This window comes from Diadema antillarum, unplaced genomic scaffold (genome assembly GCF_040938485.1).
Source record: "Diadema antillarum isolate AM-2024a unplaced genomic scaffold, OU_Dant_1.0 scf00000004, whole genome shotgun sequence".
Lineage (NCBI taxonomy): Eukaryota > Metazoa > Echinodermata > Echinoidea > Diadematoida > Diadematidae > Diadema > Diadema antillarum.
The window spans coordinates 473,210-491,815 of NW_027270893.1; the positions used below are offsets into that span (position 1 = coordinate 473,210).

The 18,606-nt window shown below is 41.2% G+C and overlaps 1 protein-coding gene across 1 annotated transcript; it reads left to right on the plus strand.

Moving 5' to 3' along the window:
* The first annotated feature begins 857 nt into the window (after positions 1-857).
* LOC139710789 (uncharacterized) lies at positions 858-17,066 on the plus strand. Its single transcript, XM_071622735.1, has 5 exons — positions 858-952; positions 6,448-9,552; positions 10,336-10,603; positions 14,074-15,964; positions 16,707-17,066. Exons 2-5 carry the CDS (start codon positions 6,460-6,462, stop codon positions 16,708-16,710), a joined length of 5,256 nt encoding a protein of 1,751 aa, XP_071478836.1. The 5' UTR covers positions 858-952; positions 6,448-6,459; the 3' UTR covers positions 16,711-17,066.
* Positions 17,067-18,606: the final 1,540 nt, after the last annotated feature.

The window sequence follows — 18,606 nt, forward strand, 5'->3', positions numbered from 1 at the left end:
TACAATCCAGATTTTGCTTAGTGGATGGATGATGTTGGAGGTGATATGCACTGTAGATAAGGAATACGTAGAGGTAGGACAATATATATATATATATATATATATATATATATATATGTCACAAATTGTAAGGATTATTATAAGGAAAGGTATGCCCCTTCGTCAGAAACAATATATCACTTTGTCTTCCATTAAGGAGAAAAGGGGTAAACTTAATCATGCAGATAACATCAAAACAATTTTATGCATGAATGAGGAAAATGAGATTAAAAAATAGGTCATAAAGGGAGCTCTCTGAAATATCTCTATGAAACTCTTATCATTTTCTCTTAAGATAACATTAGTCATTTTAAGTTTTTCACCTTTATTTTTACTCTGTCGTCTTTGTTTTACTTTGTCTTTAAATTGTTTTCTAACAGATTGTACTTCAAAAACTAGAAAAAAAAGTAAATATAAAGTTTACCAGCCTGCGAGTTTATTCCCATTTTTATTTCATTTCTGCTTGTACAATTTGTAAGTGGGAATGTGTGTGTGTGTGCGCGCGTGCGGTGTGTGTGCCCTTTTGACGGTGTGTACTGTAAAACTAAACGCGTTGAGTTGTGTTTGGTTTTGTTTTATTTGGTTTTAGACTCTATGCTGATTATGTTCGCCTACTGGCGCTGGCGGATCATACACGGCCATTTTGCTCCGTAGCGTAGTTGCGTTCCATACGACAGCGCGCAGCACAGGGAAAAAAAGAGAAATACAACACACGACAACGATTGAGGTTCTTGTGTGTGTCGTATCGCCAATGTACGAGAGTGTATTCCCAGTACGTCCGTGAGTACAACTGTGTGTAGGAGCGTGTGTGTGTTTCAGTATGGTCAATGCACCCGCTCATCTGTAACCTACCACTATTCGTAGTAGGGGCCAAATAATTTCGTGGTATTTGCACCATGAGAAGGATGGAAAGGTACGTATCGGATGCCGTACTGTACTTGTGATCTTCATTATTTCCAATTTTGATCGTGGATAGCAGGATCAGGGTGTTTATGTTGAATATCGTTGGACATCCAGTTTCTACTGCACCATTATTACATTGTGTGTGTCTCCATGCGTAATGTACGTGGTTACGAGTGGACATGCATATATCGTTCAATGAATGAGTGAACCGCACCGGGTAGTGCCGTGTAGGAAAGACAGGGCGCTATATTTGAAAAATGTCTCCCCAACTTTGATTTAGTGTTGCAACAAGACTGTATAGTTGGTGATTAATTTGTCCAAGTGTCATGATGATAGAATTCGGCTTAGAGTCAGGAATTCCTTCGTAATTTGCACATACTCTCTTTCTCTCTTGAAAGGAAAGGGGATATAGTTTTGTTAAAGATTTTTAGTGGTAGATACTATTCCAGAATTAGGGGTGTTCAGATACATCGAGGCTGCGAGAGGGACGGTTTGATTGAGATTACCTTTCGGCTTTGATATTTCTGGTAACTTTCAAGTCGATTTTATTTTCATGCATCATGTCATATTTTGGGTTTGGTGTGGCATGGCCATTCTGTGTGTTTTTTGCCCATTTTAATTTGTCTTAGGGTCCTATTTGTTTTCTTTAGGTGGTTGAATATAGGAGATACCCCCGTTAGACGCAATGGATTTGTCCAATTAGTTAGCTTCAAAATGGCGTCAGCATTCATCTTTCCTTTGTTGTTTGTTTCAACTCAGCATGTACCTGCTTACAATGCATGTGGCTTGTAGGTTTAGCTTGTGATATCTTACTCTAATACTGAGATATATTAAAAAAAAAAATGGGCAAATTATCCCTGAACCAATCAATGCACATGTAGAACTCAAGTTTACAGTGCCATTGATTTACATATTATATCTATACACATACACTTGTATGCACATGCCACAACTACCAGTAAATATGGGTAGGGACTGTACATAGTTATTCTTTCTACCACATGCAATGATCTACCTATGGTATGTTCCCCACACACGACCACCCCCCCCCCCCCCCAAAAAAAAAAAATAAAATAGAAGGAAAAAACACTAATATAATATGCTAGCTTCATTTGATTATTGACTATACTGTCTGTATATTACTACAGTCATGTGGTGACTGCACACGACTGCATACATTCATTGTAGACCAGGGTACCAAAGGCTTCCATTTTCTATGATAATTTCCTTATTTCTCATGTGCAAAGTAAAGGTTCGGTTAGCCATGATTGATGATGAATCAATGTCAGGGAATAATTTTCCTGGTATCGCATCACAATTTTCTATGCAGTTTTACACCACTGCTACACAAACTACTTGTATTGTGTAGCAATAATCTTACACAGAAGTATCATACACCTACAGGATAGATGTCTACCATTTAAAATATTTCTCATATTCTGAAATTGCTAATAATTCAATTTAGTTTGAAAATTATTCCCTGAGTGTGTATTTTCTCAAAAGTTATGTGTTTGATTTATTGTACCATGCAGAACCAATAAATGAAATGATATGAAAATGAAATGATGAATAGAAAAATTGTTGTCAGCAGAGTTGGTATTTTGTGATTTTGTTGGACCTGTCACATAATGCATCGAAGCTGTGCATTTTCTCATCATTCCACACCTTCTCTTCTCAAACCAACATGACAAGAAAGACGAGATTTCTAACAAACTTGTGAGGCTTCAAGAGACTTCAAGAAATTATGAATGTTAGATACACAATTTTTGTAATTTGACACCATGTTACTGTACATACATACAACATGTAAATTGTTAGTGCCATGTAGAGATTTGTGGGTGTAAGTAGAATTTATTGTGGTACTTGAGCAAATTTGGCCAATACTCTCAAAAACCCAAGCAAATTTAATACACTTAATGATGATGATGACATAGCGGCTCACATGCAATGCATTCCATAAATGTACAAACTTGTACAAGCATGTCATGTAATCCCTTACCATACTACTTAGTACTTAACAACTTCACTTGTGTAGAATTTATTCGTGCTTTCTTCTTTTGCTTCCTTCAGTATCAAATCATGCATTCTTGTGTCAAGAGGCCATGTCATCATCTTCATACATTGTGATTTGTGTGCGTGTGTGTGTGTGTGTGTGTGAATTTTGAAAACATTCTTATTCCTCATTGCAATCATTATAAATTCTGAAACTCTGTACAGTACTCGGTAGATGTTGAGATGCTTACAACAAGTCTAAAAACCATCTAGAAATCTCCTTTAATTACAAAAGTGTGGATCAGTGACAATGATCTTTACTTCTCAGTCTCAGGGATCATACTGTTTATTTCTCATACTACCATAAGCTACTGTAACTGTACAATATAAGTGGATATTTTCTTGATGTTGAAATTTTCATGCATTTTGAGCATCCAAAAGCTAGCATGAAAATAAAAGCGCTGTTGCATGCCATATGTTCCAATAATCAATGTTCTGATTCTGCAGAATTAAAAACTTGCATATTTTTTCTTAGCAAGTCAAGGGAGAAAAATTACGCATACAAAAATATCCCCTTTTACAGTATTTCCCTTTCCAAAGAAAACTCCTTGAAATTCTAGCTTCTGATGTAATACTAGTAATGAAATTGTATCCAGGAGAGAAGCTGAATGATTTGTATTTTGTCTTTTTTTTTTTCAATCACAACAATGGCAGTAGCTCATACAGTTTTGGTTTTGTGGACAATTAAAATTGAAAAAAAAAGAGAAAAGTATGTTGACTGAACCTGCTAAACACCAACTAAACAAGTGAACTCCAAAGTCATACTCTGTAAGTTGTTATTTTCGGGAGGGTTTAATTTTTGCAAATCTTACAAATAACAATTGGATTGCGAATTTTACTTGTAACACACAAAAATGTCGCCTTGCACTAGAGTAACAGTGCATTTAAAGGTGCATGGTCCCGGTGTTTTAGTCAAATGCGTACGCGGGCGCATGGCGCAAGTTTCCTATAGAGACCTACGCTATCAACTTCTCTATGGCGCTTACGCTTTGGCCCACTTTCCAGAGTCCGAAAAAGTCCGATTCACTGTAGTCAGTGGTCCGATCATAGTTCGGCTCATGATTCGGCTGAGGGGGATGACAGCTTTAGCAAACTTCTTCGTGATGTCATAATAACAAGCACATATTCACGCATCTTGGCATTACTACAGACTGCGCGATGCGCAAAGAAGACAACGAAGGCAACGTTACTTAGCAACACCTACGCACTTTACTTTTGATGACAGCTCAACTTCGGTAATCTTCGTATCAATGCTAACGGTGATCGGCAGTTTTATCAACAGCGCCATCTACACTACCGGGACTATGCCCTTTAAGATAGCGTCGGTGCCAATTCGCGAAAACAACATCTTGCGAAAATGTCAGACCTCCTAATTTGCTAAAATATCTGTACACAAAAATTACAACTTATACAGCAGTTGGTCTTCTGTAGTGATGCAATAATCCCCTCATTTATTGTATACATTTTTGTTTGTTTTTGTTTGTTTGTTTGTATGTTTGTTTTAAAATGAGAGGGAATAAAGTAGATGTGTCAGTTATAAGTCATAAGAGATTGGGTCTAAACTATATTTCCTTTTCTAGTGAGTCTTGTACCCCACTTTCATAATGACTCGTGACTGGACCAAACTCAAACAGGATAGCATTTTGACTTTTGTTGGCTCTAAAATTGTTTGATATAAAGTGAGAGGGGCCCTTAATGACAATTCATCTGGGCTAAAAGTGAAATATCAGAGGGATACCACAAATAATGGCTGCAGACAAGACAAAATACTCAGATTTTCTAATCACTTCTACACAGCTGGCAACACAGCAGAGCTGTGAATGTTGCTTTTTTGTTTGTTGTTTGTTTTTACTGTAAAGGCATATTTTCTGTATTCAAACTTTAAGTACTGTATACAAAGTCTTATTTTGATATAATCTGCTTAGCCTTCCCAATATGCACAATATTTCAATTTCTTACCAAATGTGTTTATGTTCTATTTTGTTATGTGGTACATTTGTTTTGTTTTGTTTTGTTATGTGGTACATGTGTTTTGCTTTGTTTTGTTTTGCATCAGTATGTTTTGTGTTCATCTGAAGAGTCTGGTAGCCCTGCCAGCGCCATCATCTACTGCCATAAAGGAAAAAATGAAATGTCAAATCAGGTTATTTTCCGGCATTGCAACACTTAATGGCATAATTTACCATTTGCAGATGAAACAAAAACCCAGCATTAGTGCTTCAAAATATAGTTCTAAAATGTGAGTAACGGCTAGAAACAACCAAGTGCTGTAAAAATTTGAATCCGCATTATAATCGATGTTAAGTGTTGTTGAATACACAAAATGTGAACATAGTTGTAATAAAAATGTTTCCAGACTAGACCGTCTACTGCTACGGTTTATTGAGAAAAACACTGATATCTCCTTATATTTTAGGCTTTATTGCAAAATTTTATATGGCAGGATTTTTTGTGATACAACAAACCTACACATATGCATCAAATGTGATATCTTGAACATTTTTGAAATCACTGCTCCCAAAGGTCAACTGGACCTAGCATTCTTGACACTCATCTCATTAAGTTTTACTGGTATCTTTGCAGATCATATGCTCTAATATTTGTAACCAATTCTGATTCAAGCAAATTCAGTTTTGAGTGGAAATTTCTTCTTTAAGATTTAGCAAAATTGTTTTCATCACAAAACTTGCCACCTGATACCTTATTCATTAACATAGATCATGGTACGTGTAGATGATTACATGTGTCATACTCAACTTAAAGGTCCTATTTACCTTTGGGGAGCAGTGATTTTAGAAATGTTCAAGATATCACATTTGATGCATAGGCCCTATGCGTAGGTTTGTTGTACCACAAAACATCCTAACATACAAAATTTTTGCAATAAAGCCTAAATTATAAGGAGATATCAGTATTTTTCTCAATAAATCGTAACTGTAGACAGTTAAGTCTGGAAAATCTTTTTATTATAACTATTGTTCAGATTTTGCATATATTTAACAATAATTAACATCGATTTTACTGATTCTAGTTTTTACAGTGGTTGTTTCTATCCCTAACTCATATTTTAGAACTATTTTAAAGCACTAATGCCAGGTTTTGGTTTCATCTGCAAATGGTAAATTATGCCTTTAAATACTAACAGTAAATGATCCTGTTTCACTTTTGAATTAGTGCCTTTGGCATTCATCATAAGTGGCTGGGGCATTAAATAGTAGCAGTGAAGTGGATTTAGTGGGGGTTTTTTTCAGTGAAATTAATCTGATTCCAAATATGTGAAATCCAGTGCTGTATTGAATTTGTTCATGTGTATGCCTTTGTGATTTAATTTGTAGTGATCCCCCCCCCCAAAAAAAAAGGAACAAATGTGAGAATTTCCATGTTTTTTGTGAATTTTTCGAAGTTTTGAAGGTTTCTCTGACTTGTTGTTTGGCCTTCGTTCTGTCTTTTTAGGTGATCTGAAACATGATGAGTGATCAAACAGAAGAGAAGATGGAGGTGGAGGTGGTCAAGGAGGAGGACAGAAGTGATGAGCCTGACACCAAGGCAGACGAGAAAGCTGAAGATGGTGAGAAGAAAAGGACTCCAAAGCGCAGGTCATCCTCTTTGACCTTGACCGAGAAACGACTAAACCGATTGAGTTCTGGCATGGAGATGAGAGGCATGATGACGGAGTCTTACCAGTGCCAGGAGTGCAAAGCATCCTTCTCCCGGAAGAGCAAGTTGGACTACCATATTGCCAACACGCACCCAAAGGAGGAGCCCCCACCACCGCCAGAACCGGTCTCGCGGCGAGGTCGCAAACCCAAAACTCCCAAGAAGGGAGAGAAGCAGCAGAAAACTCCCTCTAAGCCACCCAAGCAGCCTCGGACACCCAAGACACCCAAGACACCTAAAGAGATGAAGGAGATGGAGTCTGCGCAAACTGTCATCCAGAGGATTGCAAGTAAGTACCAGTCCGGTGCGATATCCAAGCAGCCCAAAGTTCAGAAAGTCACGAATATCAGCAACGAAAAGGTGAGATACAACTGGGGATACTATTGCACGTCTTGCGACATGTACTTTGCTAACATGTTTGCCCAGCAGTTCCACTGTCTGCACGGGCAGGCAAAGTTTCGCTGCGAGGCGTGTTGCATCTGCTTCAAGCTACGGAAAAACTTCATGAGTCATGTGCAAATGGTCCATGGTGTTGACATTCCAGAGGAGGTGCTTGCCAGGATGCGGCCACGCTCTGAGATCAGGGCTAAGCAGGAGGCAGACGCAGAGAAAAGTGCTGAGAAAAAGTCAGAAAAAGACGCTCAGAGTAAAGACATTGAAACGGTGGATCTGACGAAAGACGATGCTTCTTCTAACACTGAGACAAGCTCAAAAGGAGAGAGTAGTGCATCAGTTGCCAATGAAAAAGTGAGAAAACATGACAGGAATGGTGCAGCAAAGATTGATTCGTCGCCATTAGACTTGTCAAAGTTGGTCAAAAGTGGTATAGCCAAAACTCTCACGGTGGGTGAAGCAGACGAAGTGTCAAGATACAGTGGGAATGAGAAAGGTGCAGAGAGCCCTGTCATCGCTGTAGGTAGGGAGGGGGTCATACATTCCGGTAGGCATAAGAAGGACACCCACATAGATAACAGGTTAAGTGAGCAAATCTCACAGAGTAAACAAAGAGTCAACACTTCCAAGGAAAGTGACAAGGAAGCCCCTGATGTGATACTTATATCAGACTCTCCGAGTAGTAATAAGAACAGTCAGAGCAAAATTGTGCCAATGCAAGCCAAGGGTATGTTTGACATCAAACAGAGTGGGAGTGGGGGGAACAGCAGTGCAGATGAGGGTGACAAGAAAGATGAAGGGCGTGTATACTTGACCACGGTGCGAATGGGAAACACGTATGTGACCCTTCCGTCAGGGGAGAAATGGATGATCGAATGTCTTCGGTGCCACCAGGCCTTCTTCAAGATGGAGGATGCCTCAAGTCACATGAAGCAGAGAGCGGGCTCGCACTTCAGCTGTCCACATTGCTACTACAGTTCTACGCTCTTCAGCCAGTGTGACTACGAGATACACAGGCTCCGCACTCACAGCTTCCCTTGCGCCCAGTGCAGGCAGTCTTTCATTCTGGAATGCCAGAGGGATATGCATGAGCAGAAGATCCACAACTACCACCGCCAACTGATGAAGAAAAAGCCGAACAGTGTCACCCCTGGTGTTCAGAGGGCAACCAGTGTCACTGTGCACGCAGCCGTGAAAGGGAGCATGGGTAAAGTGGCTATCGCCCCTACTCCTGTGATAGTGCAGACTGGAAGTAGACCCGGCGTCAATAAAGATGCCTACCCTGTTGTCAGAGCTCAGAGAACTCCATATGTTTGCCTGCTGTGTGACCGGGATTGCTACACTCGAGATGCGCTGGATCACCACAAGAAGACCTTTCATTCTGGGAGCTACCGGCCCGGCATCAAACAGCAGACTGTCATCAAGAATGCTGTCATCTACAAGCACCCCCAGCAGATATCAGGGAAGATCAAGGGCACTAGTGCTCCAGTCAGCAAGATCCTCGAGGAGATGAGATCCCCAAAAGGGGCTGCCTATTCACATTCCCTGGCAATGCAGAATCCCTACCTAGAGCCAAACAAGGTCCCTCAGGCTTACATCACCAGGATCAAGGTAGACCTTCCAGAGGCAAACAAACTTGTAAATGACATCAGAAAAGAACTCTTGAAGGGTCCATCAAACTTTGCCATGCCAAACTATGCCAGACCGTCAAAGTTTAACAAGGACATGGTCACTAACCCTAATGTTGTCAGACTGTCCAGGGAGGTTGCCTACAAGCTGTACTTTGATCTGCAGGGCCCGTGCAACGACTCTGACAAGATGAACTACAAGAGTCCAGAAGACATTCGCTACAAGATCCCAATGGGTTGCCACAGTCAGAAGCTGAAGGACATTCCTTTGTTTCCGACCTTGAAAGACATTGAGTACAGGACTCAAAACTATCAGATACCTCCTTTAAACCTGATGTCTCCAGCTGAGATCTTTGCCAACTTCAGCGGAGGCTTGTCCATGAAAGAGTCTGTGGACTTTGCTCACGAACTGGACAACTTCATGTTTGGCTGCGTCTCCAAAACCATGCGTGCCTTGAGTATGGTGTACAGCACCCGTAGGGTTGCCGTCAGTGAGGGTTTCTGGAGGCTGCAGACAAAAGCACTTATTGCCATCCTGAAGGAGATCGAGGACCAGCGGAAGGCCCAAATTGCAGAGCGTGCCAAGGCGGCGTCAGAAGCAGCAAGAGCAGCTATCGCAGCCGCAGCAAGTGCTCGCCCAGTCTCCTTGAAGCTCGGCCAGCAGCCAGTCCCTGTGGTGGACCTCGTTCAGCAGTCCAGATCTGTGACCATCTTCCCAAATGGCAGTGCTGCAAATGACATTGCAGGCATCAGCAACCTTTCTACACCCATGATCCAGCTCGTGCAAGGGCCAACCTCCAGCAACCCTGTGAACCTCATTGACTCACCTGTGAAGTCTCTCATTCAGCCAGAACACACCAATGGAGAACCAGTCAATACTGTAAGAAAATCATTTTTCCAAACCTTTTAGTCATCCCACTTTACTCCTTAAATAGATAGACAGGCAGAGTTTCATAAATACTCCAAGCTGTTCTTGCGATATTAAACACTTATGGGCAACTAGCAGTGCTCCTGATATCTCACTGAAAAAGATTTTTTCTCTTACATCATTTTTGAGAATATCAAACCTCAGAAATCAGAATTCAGCTGTGCTGAGTCAATCAGCGCCAAAACATTATCTTCCTGGAGACCCTTTCAGGCAAATTTTCAAACAAAAACAAAACAAAAGTAAGAAAGAAAATAATGTGTCAAGAGAAAGAGAATTATTTGAAAATAGGATATTATGTCAAAGATGATATTTCAGAGACCCTGTACCATGTGTACAGCTTTTTCACTGATCGATTTTGTACAATGTAGGTGCACACACAGCCAGACAATCTCGACTAGATTATGATTGTACGCTTTGGTGCATTTATGTTTGCTGACGAGCAATTTTCTAACAGATCTATTTCTGTGATATATTTCAGTGCCAGATCTGAGGAGATTCAACTGAAAATTTGGAAATGTTTTATCCTTATGTCATGGCATCATATTAAATAGTGTGAAAATGTTTGGTCGTTTGATTGTGTATGCAGAATTCGCAATATTCACTGTTACTTTGAATTTGTCTTCTGTTGATACTGGCTTGCCACTAATAAGCCCAGGCTTTGTGCAAGATCAACAGTAGGTGTTGCTACAATTGTATCCAGATGTAATTTCTTACTGATTTAACAAACATTCTCAGAACGCATCTACCTCACCTACGGGAGTACCTTCGCTTCGCCACCTGGCGAGAAAGGCGGCTAGGAAAAACGACGCAGAGAAACAGGCAGAGGAGAGAGGGAAGATAGCAGAGCCAGACGCTGGAACTGATGAGGAGAAGGAGAAGGAGAAGGTGGTAGTCAACGGCAACGCATCACCCCCCTGTGGAGAAGGCAGTGTGCCGGTGCTCAATGGCGCCAACCACAGTCCTGGTGGTGGGAGCAGTCCCACGCCTGGTACGACGCCATCTGGTATGAACCAATCCTTGAACCTTCACCTTATTCTAGGAAGACATAAGCAGCCGCTACATAGACTGCCCTCCCCCATCACTAAAATACATTCAATCTTACAAGCTCCATAGCACTATCATGCAGTTTTACACTTAACAGTTAGGAGTAATCTTTAATCTTCAGTAATTTCCCTGACATCAAATATTTTGGTGTTTCAGAAATCATGGCATATTGTTTGCCGAGAAGCCACAGAAGATCTCAGAAAATGCATTCACAAAGAATTTAATGCTTTTTATTGGGTTTTTGGTCAACATTAAAAGAGCTGCTGACACAGCTTGTTAACCCTATTTTAAGTGGGGGGGGGGGGGGTCAAATTGACCCCCCCCCTCGACATTTCGCGCCACAATTCCGCAACACGCAAAGAATTTGCCGCATCGTTTCATGACTTTTTTCATTGAAGTCTCCCGCATATTTTGAGACCAAATTTGCGACGTCCGGGTACACTGTTCTGAAGTTACGCAATGTTTTGCATACTGTATGCATGTCAACCCAAAAACAGCTCACATTCATGATGTCGTGAGCAATTCCAATGCAAATGGTATTTTTTTGTTTAATGGATATAAATTAGATTATTTCGACTTTTAGCCATTAAGATTAATCAATTCTAATGTAGATAAGCTTGAAAAAGTGCCTGCAAAAAATTTTGGCAAAAAAACAATAGAAAACAAAAAGTATTTTAAAAAAGCCATTATGATACATAAGAAATTAACAAAACAAAACAAACGAAACTGATTTTGATTGCGCTATTTTTTTTACAAGAAAATTGTTTGATGTGTCTTGAACTCCCGACACAAAAATTTAGTAATCCTTTAATCTTTTTAATGGAGTCATAGCGTGTAGGTGAAAATATGATTTCATGCGTAAATTTGCATAATTAATTTATCAAAAGATATAAAATCAAATTTTTTTCTATTGTATGACCATACTATCTTGTAGTTGACATCCGGCTCTATGTGCAGGCAAAATTTCGCGGCGATCGCGTGATCGGTGGCGGAGATCTGAAGGGGGGGTGTCAAATTACACTTTACCGAAACTGCCCCATGCAGCACTAGTATCCCATTAGCGACCTCTTTCCCAATTCACTAACCTGCCTCAGGACATGTGCACATGCCAGCTGTGAGCAATTAGGATCCAGGTCATTCCATTCAATATTCAAGCCATTTTTGAAAGAGTAAAAACAAAGTGGAAAACTTCATCAGACTGTGGCTACGTTTATCAACTTTCCCAAGTTTAAACGACTTTCGAAAGCCCTTTCCATAGCCCTTTCCATACCCCTTTCGAAAGCCCTTTCCATAGCCCTTTCGAAAGCCCTGTCCACTCCCTGTGCTATTAATGTGCCGCTTGTTTTCGTCGGCTGCGTTTATCAACTTTCGATAGCCCTTTCCATAGCCCTTTCCATAGCCCTTTCCATAGCCCTTTCGAGAGCCCTTTCCAAAGCCCTGACTGCCTGTACTATTCATGTGCTGCTTGTTTTCTAAGAAGGGACGGCAAAAAGCAATTACCATCATAAAGACATATCTTCCTTTGAGAGTGACGAGTCATGATACAATGCCACATGAATCAATTGTCTTCCTATCTGTGAGGCAGCTCCAGTCTAGCACATACTTCAAATATTTCTGAGTGGCGGCATGAGACATGGGATCAAAAGGAATGAGACTGTTGTTACTCTATTTCTCAAACCTTGTTGGTGAGAGAAACACCTTCTTGTTCCAAGCATATATATATGCTGCATTACACACAGCTGTATGTATACACCTGTGTACACGTACTCGTGTGCACTTTACGTGGCGCTCGTCTTTTCAGAAACTGGAAACGCATGGTTGCGTAACCGCAGTTAGGGCGACCTAAAGGGCTTTCAAAACAGCTTTGCGTTTATCAACTTCGAAAGGCTTTTACAAACAGGTTTCTGATAACCTGTTTAGGAAACCTGTTTGGATCGTCACAAATTTTGGGCTTTCGAAAAGGCTTTCCTAAAGGGCTTTCAAAACTGCTTTGCGTTTATCAACTCATGAAAATTCCTGGAAAGCTGTTTGGATAACCTGTTTCTGCCGAGAAAGGAGAGTTGATAAACGCACCCTTTCGTAAAAGGCTTTCCTAAAGGGCTTTCAAAACAGCTTTGCGTTTATCAACTCGTAAAAATTCCTTGAAAGCTGTTTGGATTACCTGTTTCTGCGGAGAAAAGGAGTTGATAAACGCAGCCTTTGACAACTTAATGAGAAAATTCTGAAACTGAAGTTTGTGTATTTATGAAATAATATGTATGAAGATATCCTTTCTTCAAAGTCTTTTACTTAGTGCTCACATGTATTTACTATATTTCCTTTTTTGATACATATATACATTATTTGCTTCAGAATGGTCTCATATTCAAGTAATGTGCAGTTTAATGCTTCCAGGTGAGCGTCCCTGGTCAGTGACGGGGCATTAATCTGCACATGAGACCGTTCTGAAGCAAATAATTTTTACACAACAGTAGACATATAATGTACTCTTAAATGAATCCCACAAGGATTGGAACAATCATCCCTCAGCATTCCCACTGATTCCCACTGATCAGTTACTAGCCATCCTCTTTAAGAGTATCACTATATTAATATGCATTGTTTTTGTTTTGTTTTGTTTTTTGCTGTTAATAATTATAATGATAATAGTGTCATTTGAGGTGTCATGTCTGCGACACAGTGGTGCTCCTGGTGCAGAAAAATAATGTGATTTTTAAGTAATATCTGAACTGCATAAAGGTGGAGTTTATCCTTATAGTCATACTTATGACATTACGAGGACCAGTATGATTTAGATGTTGTCACCTTGTTGGTGATCATCACTGCCAGTATACAAATGACGCACAGGTCTGAGTGCGTCAGTCGGAATCGTGTGCATAAGGTAACTATGGAATGCTTAACCCATGAGGCGAAGCCGAGTGGGTTTAGGCTAAATTCCATAGTTACCGCATGCACACTATATTCCGACTGACGCACGAAAAGACATGTGCGTCATTTGATTTATAGAATGGGTAATTTTCTTGTCAAAAACCCAGTATTCTATCGTGTTACCCGATGACAAAATTACTGGATGCATTTCCTTTTGGCTTTCCGTAAAGGGCATGCATACCCGTACTTACCGTTTTTACTGGATGCATGGCCAGCCATGCATAAGTTTTTACTGGATGCATGGCCAAGCTGAGTGCGCGAACGCTTGCTTTAGTGCGTGAACCTTTGTTACAAGTACGCGTACTCTTGCTAAGTGCGCGATAACATGTTTACCACCGTGACTCAACGTGCGGCCAGTAAAAATGAACACATAGCTCTCGACCAATCAGATCGCAGGATTCTCGCTACCCATTCTATAATACAATAATGAAGCATATCTGTACTGTGTGAAGTTGATAAATAATGATAAGTATTTGTTCTGATCCATTTGTACCACCACAGGGAATTCAAGAGATCAACAACCAGCACCAACAGAGGGAACAATGAAAGGTTCCAAGACCAGCAACACAGGTGGCAACACTTCACACCAAGCATATGGCGTGCCCAACGGGACCGTGCATGCCTCTCTCCCTGGGGCGGCGCCAGCTGTAGGGGGAGGGACAGGGGGAATCATCAACACCATCAACCTAGGCGCAAGTGGAATCAATCTCATCAGCGGAATGCCGATTCAGTTGCGAAACGTAGGAACGAACGGGAGTGTGAACACAGTTACGAATGGTGTCATCCGCCTGGGGAATGGACTTGGATCGTTTAGTGGCGGCAGTGGTGGTGGAGTGACGATTCCCAGAGGGGGGTTTATCAGTGCCGGAAGTGGAGGGAGTCTAGTCCTCTCCCTTGCTCCGAACCAAGTTCCCATTATGTCGGTCCCAAAGCTGGCCAACTCTGTAGGCGCAGTGTCGGCAGTTGCATCTGCACCAGTAGCAAAACAGGTACTTCTTTTGAATAATGCCTCGGCAGCAGTGAATGCCAAACCCGTTGCACTTTCCATTGCGAAGCCAGTTCCACACCAAGCAGGAGATCCTGCCCAAAAGCCACAGAAGGTGATCCCAGAGTCGGTTGCCCAGTTCATCAAACGCAGCTTTATCAGCATCAAGCCCAAGCAATCTGAAAGTTGTACTGTGGAGATTCCCATCAAAGTGGAAAGACTGCCCCCAGAAGCAGGGAAGAAGACAGCAAGCAGAGTGAAGATCAGCAGGCACCCCCATTTAGCCACACTGCTAAAGTTAAAAAAGCCGTTAGCACAGACAGACCAGCAAACAGAGGGTGCATCCGAGGATTCTTTGCTCTCTGATGTCCTCCAAACCATAGCCATCCTGCAGTCCAGCCACATCCTACCAGATGACTTGTGCAAGAAGATCAACCCTCTGTGTGAGAAGATCGCCCTTCCATCAACATCCAAAGCAGACAGAGAGGTGTTGTTCCAGGAGGTTGATGCAATCTTGCGGGCGGAATCGAAGGATGTGCTGAACTTGGTGGAAGGCACCAAGGACATGAATGAAAACAATGCTGTCTCCATGGGCCAGAAGTCAGCAGGAGACTTGCCTGCTGATTCAAGTTCTAAGGCCATCACCAAATTTTTGAATGGTCTCGCTCAACGTATCAAGAGCATCCAGTCGAAGCTGACCAATGGCAGCCTCGACCTACTCACATTCAATGAAGTCGTACCTCTGTGCCAGAACATCTGCAATCCCAAGTGGCCATTATCCAGGAAGGTAAGGTGCATTGCAGAGATTGAGACCAAGATTAGGGTGGCGAATGAGGATGTGGAGATGCGCAGTGAAGCTGCTACTCCCGTGGACATCGCAACGGTGCCAACTGAAGTCCTGGTCGACGATGATGCTGATGTCATGGTCGACGAGGATGCTGATGTCTACTTCAAGCTGCAGCTCGAAGGCGGCGGCGTCTCAGTCATGGTCAACATGAACGATATGGAGTTGGCCCTTGAGGCCATCGATCCTGGGAAGAGGCTCGTTGTCAGGGTGAAGCGTCTTAGGGAAAGCGATGCGGAAGAGGAGGCCAGTGACTCCAAGCTCAGAAAAGTGGAAGGTCGCACCCAGTCTGTCCGCAAGGACTCCGCAGGACAGACAAGAGTCAAGAAGGCCAGCAGGGAAGGGAAAGAGGAGCCGGAGAAGCAGGACAAGAACAAAGACTGTAAGAGGAAATTAGAAACAAAGAGAAATGGTGGTGCCAGCATCACAAAGACACCCCAGAAATCAAAGACCCCCAATAAGCAGCAAGCATCTCAGAAACAAAAGACAAATCAAAATCAGAAGAAACCATCAAAGAGAAAATCTGAAAGCAATGATTTGAAGAACAGCAAGAAGAAGAAAAAGTAAGGAGTATTCTCTTCTGTCTGTCTCTATCTTTCCCTATCTCGCTCTGTCTATCTTGCACCTTTTTTTTTGTCCCCTTGTCTGTCTTTAACTTTAGTTTAATCAATGCATGACAAATTTGTAACTTGGCATTAGGTTTAGGACCACTTTTGTATACCTTTTAAGCTATAGTGTAGTTTCTTGTTGCTTTCAAAGATGAGGTTTCTTACTGGGGCTTTCTTCCTACACATTTACAAAACTGTGATGAGAGATAAAGGCTGATTTCCTCAGTGATGGTGTCGACTGTTTATGGTGTCTAAACACTTCAATTTTTCTTTTCCAAAACAAAAAAAACCAAAAACAAAATCAAAAGATGGCAAATAGAGAACTGTTTTCTCAGGGGTGGTGATCAAAGGGTTGTAATCCACTGTCTTCAGCAGGGCCCATTACTAACTCAGTGGCATTAAATGACTTAAACCAACTTAAGCTGTGATTTGAATGACGTGAAAACTTTGTTGTGGAACCTGTCGCAGTACATGCCTGCGTTCCTTCAGCTGTGTCGACTGAATTAAAGTTGCCTACTGTAATCTCTTGTTTGAAAACAAAGCAAGAAATTTAGACCTGGTACGTAAGAGTTGTCGCTGTATCCTATAACGGGTGATTTTTTTTTTTTTTTTCTGTAGTTAGAATATCATCATATATGTTGTTGCTTATACCATGGCTAAATAGCTTGCTTTCATGCAGTCAATATTTGCATCATAGGTAACCATGTCTGCATTTCTGGATGTGGAAGCAGATGCCACATCGGGAAAAATGACATCGTGAGCCAATCGCCAGAAAGGATTGCATGTATGCCCTCTAGTGGTGAGATGTGTACATTTATTGTTGGTCCACAGACACAGAGTTTACCTCTTCGTGGTATCCAGACTTGAGGATCAATCAGGAAGCTGCTTTCGATACATCAGGGCAGATTCATTATATAAAATCTAATTTAGACAGGAATACTTTTTATTCTATTTAATGCAAGTCTTTGGACAAGCATGTATAAACATGTACATTAGTGCTACTGTAAAGCAATAGATATCTCTATCTGGATGTTAGTGTTTACTTCGATTACTGAAGTAAGCCTGGCTGACTCTAACAGTGGAATATCTTTTAGTAAATGATGTACAGATGCTTTTTTCTAACGTAGATCTTTTTTTATGAAAATTGTTGACGGGGCATATTTCAATATTTATTGCAGAACCGATGGAGCTGCTGCTGTCATTTTCAAGTGATCATATAAGTTGTATCTTTACTGAGATGATATGTATTACATTTACAACCGTTTGGGTTAACATTACAGATAGATTCGGCAACCATGTTTTATCACGTGGTCATCGTAGCTTTTTCAGTGTTGATTCATCTCAAGATATATGTGTAATTTTGATCTTTTCGACGTTTACCCCCTGTGTGCATTTATAGTCATTATTTGTTAGAAATCTTAAAAGATCGTGTCAGTTTTGTTCAGTGATATTATATATTTATTTTGTGTTTCATTAGCTGTCATGATCATGATCATGGAGCAGATGTCCAGTATCTATTTAAAAACACTCATTGCATTAATTTGAATTGATGACCAGGACTAAGTAGTGCACTGGACTCTTCATTACATCGACAGTCTCAGAACCCGTGAAATCACTCTGTTAGGTTGGGTTCTGAAAAGGATGGAATACAAATGTGACCCGCTACAACAAAAAAGGTCCTAAAGTCGCGCACGGTCGAAGCCGTGAAAATCGAGTTTGAAGTCAGAGCATTAAAATTGGTCAAAACTTACAATTTTCTGATTTTGATATATTATTGAAGTCTAACATGTCTTCTATCATCTGTCGAAATTTTGAAGCAAAATGATCAAAGGAGAGATAAAAAAATAGTGTTTTTCTGAGCCATGTTTTTTGGCGTTTCAACGAAGCAGAAACTGGTTCGAAAATTTGGATTGAGCATCACAGATAGGCTCCGCCCCTAACAACGACCAGAGTGATCTCATTGGTCAGTTTGCTGCTTGCTGCTAACCGAAGCGTGAAGCTCGCACGCTGCCCAGTCGACTGGTGCATGCGGGCGGGGTGTGCTATGCTCAGCCGCTTCTCACATCCTGGTCACTGATTGGTTGGTGAGGAGACCGCCGACGCTGATGTGCTTGAATGAACTCTTCGGGGGTTGCTAGGGCTTACCTTCTATTGTCCAGATGTGAAAACTGACTTGCGTGTCCCTTGATTGCGATTGCGTCGTAAGGAAGACTTTTAGGGCGCTTTTGTCGAAACAGTGATTTTCCAGACGTCTCGACATGCTCTCTTTTAAACATCGATATCTCCGCAGCCGATTATTTTTATAGAATGTGTTATATATCAATTTAAAGCAGAAAGATTAGGGGATTATATCATGCAATTTCCAAATAATCGACCTCGCCCGACTTTAGGATCATTTTGTTGTAGCGGGTCACAAATAATCTTTGTGACCTTGGGCAAGAAAATAAGTTTGTTGTAATTGCAGTTTCTTTGATCAGTGGTCTTGGTAATGAGAGTCCACTGAGGTACCTCTATTTGTAGATACATTGTATATCGTATGTGCTGCAAAGGGGAAGTAGGGATGCTCCTAAAAGAAAAGAAAAATGTTCATTTTGATT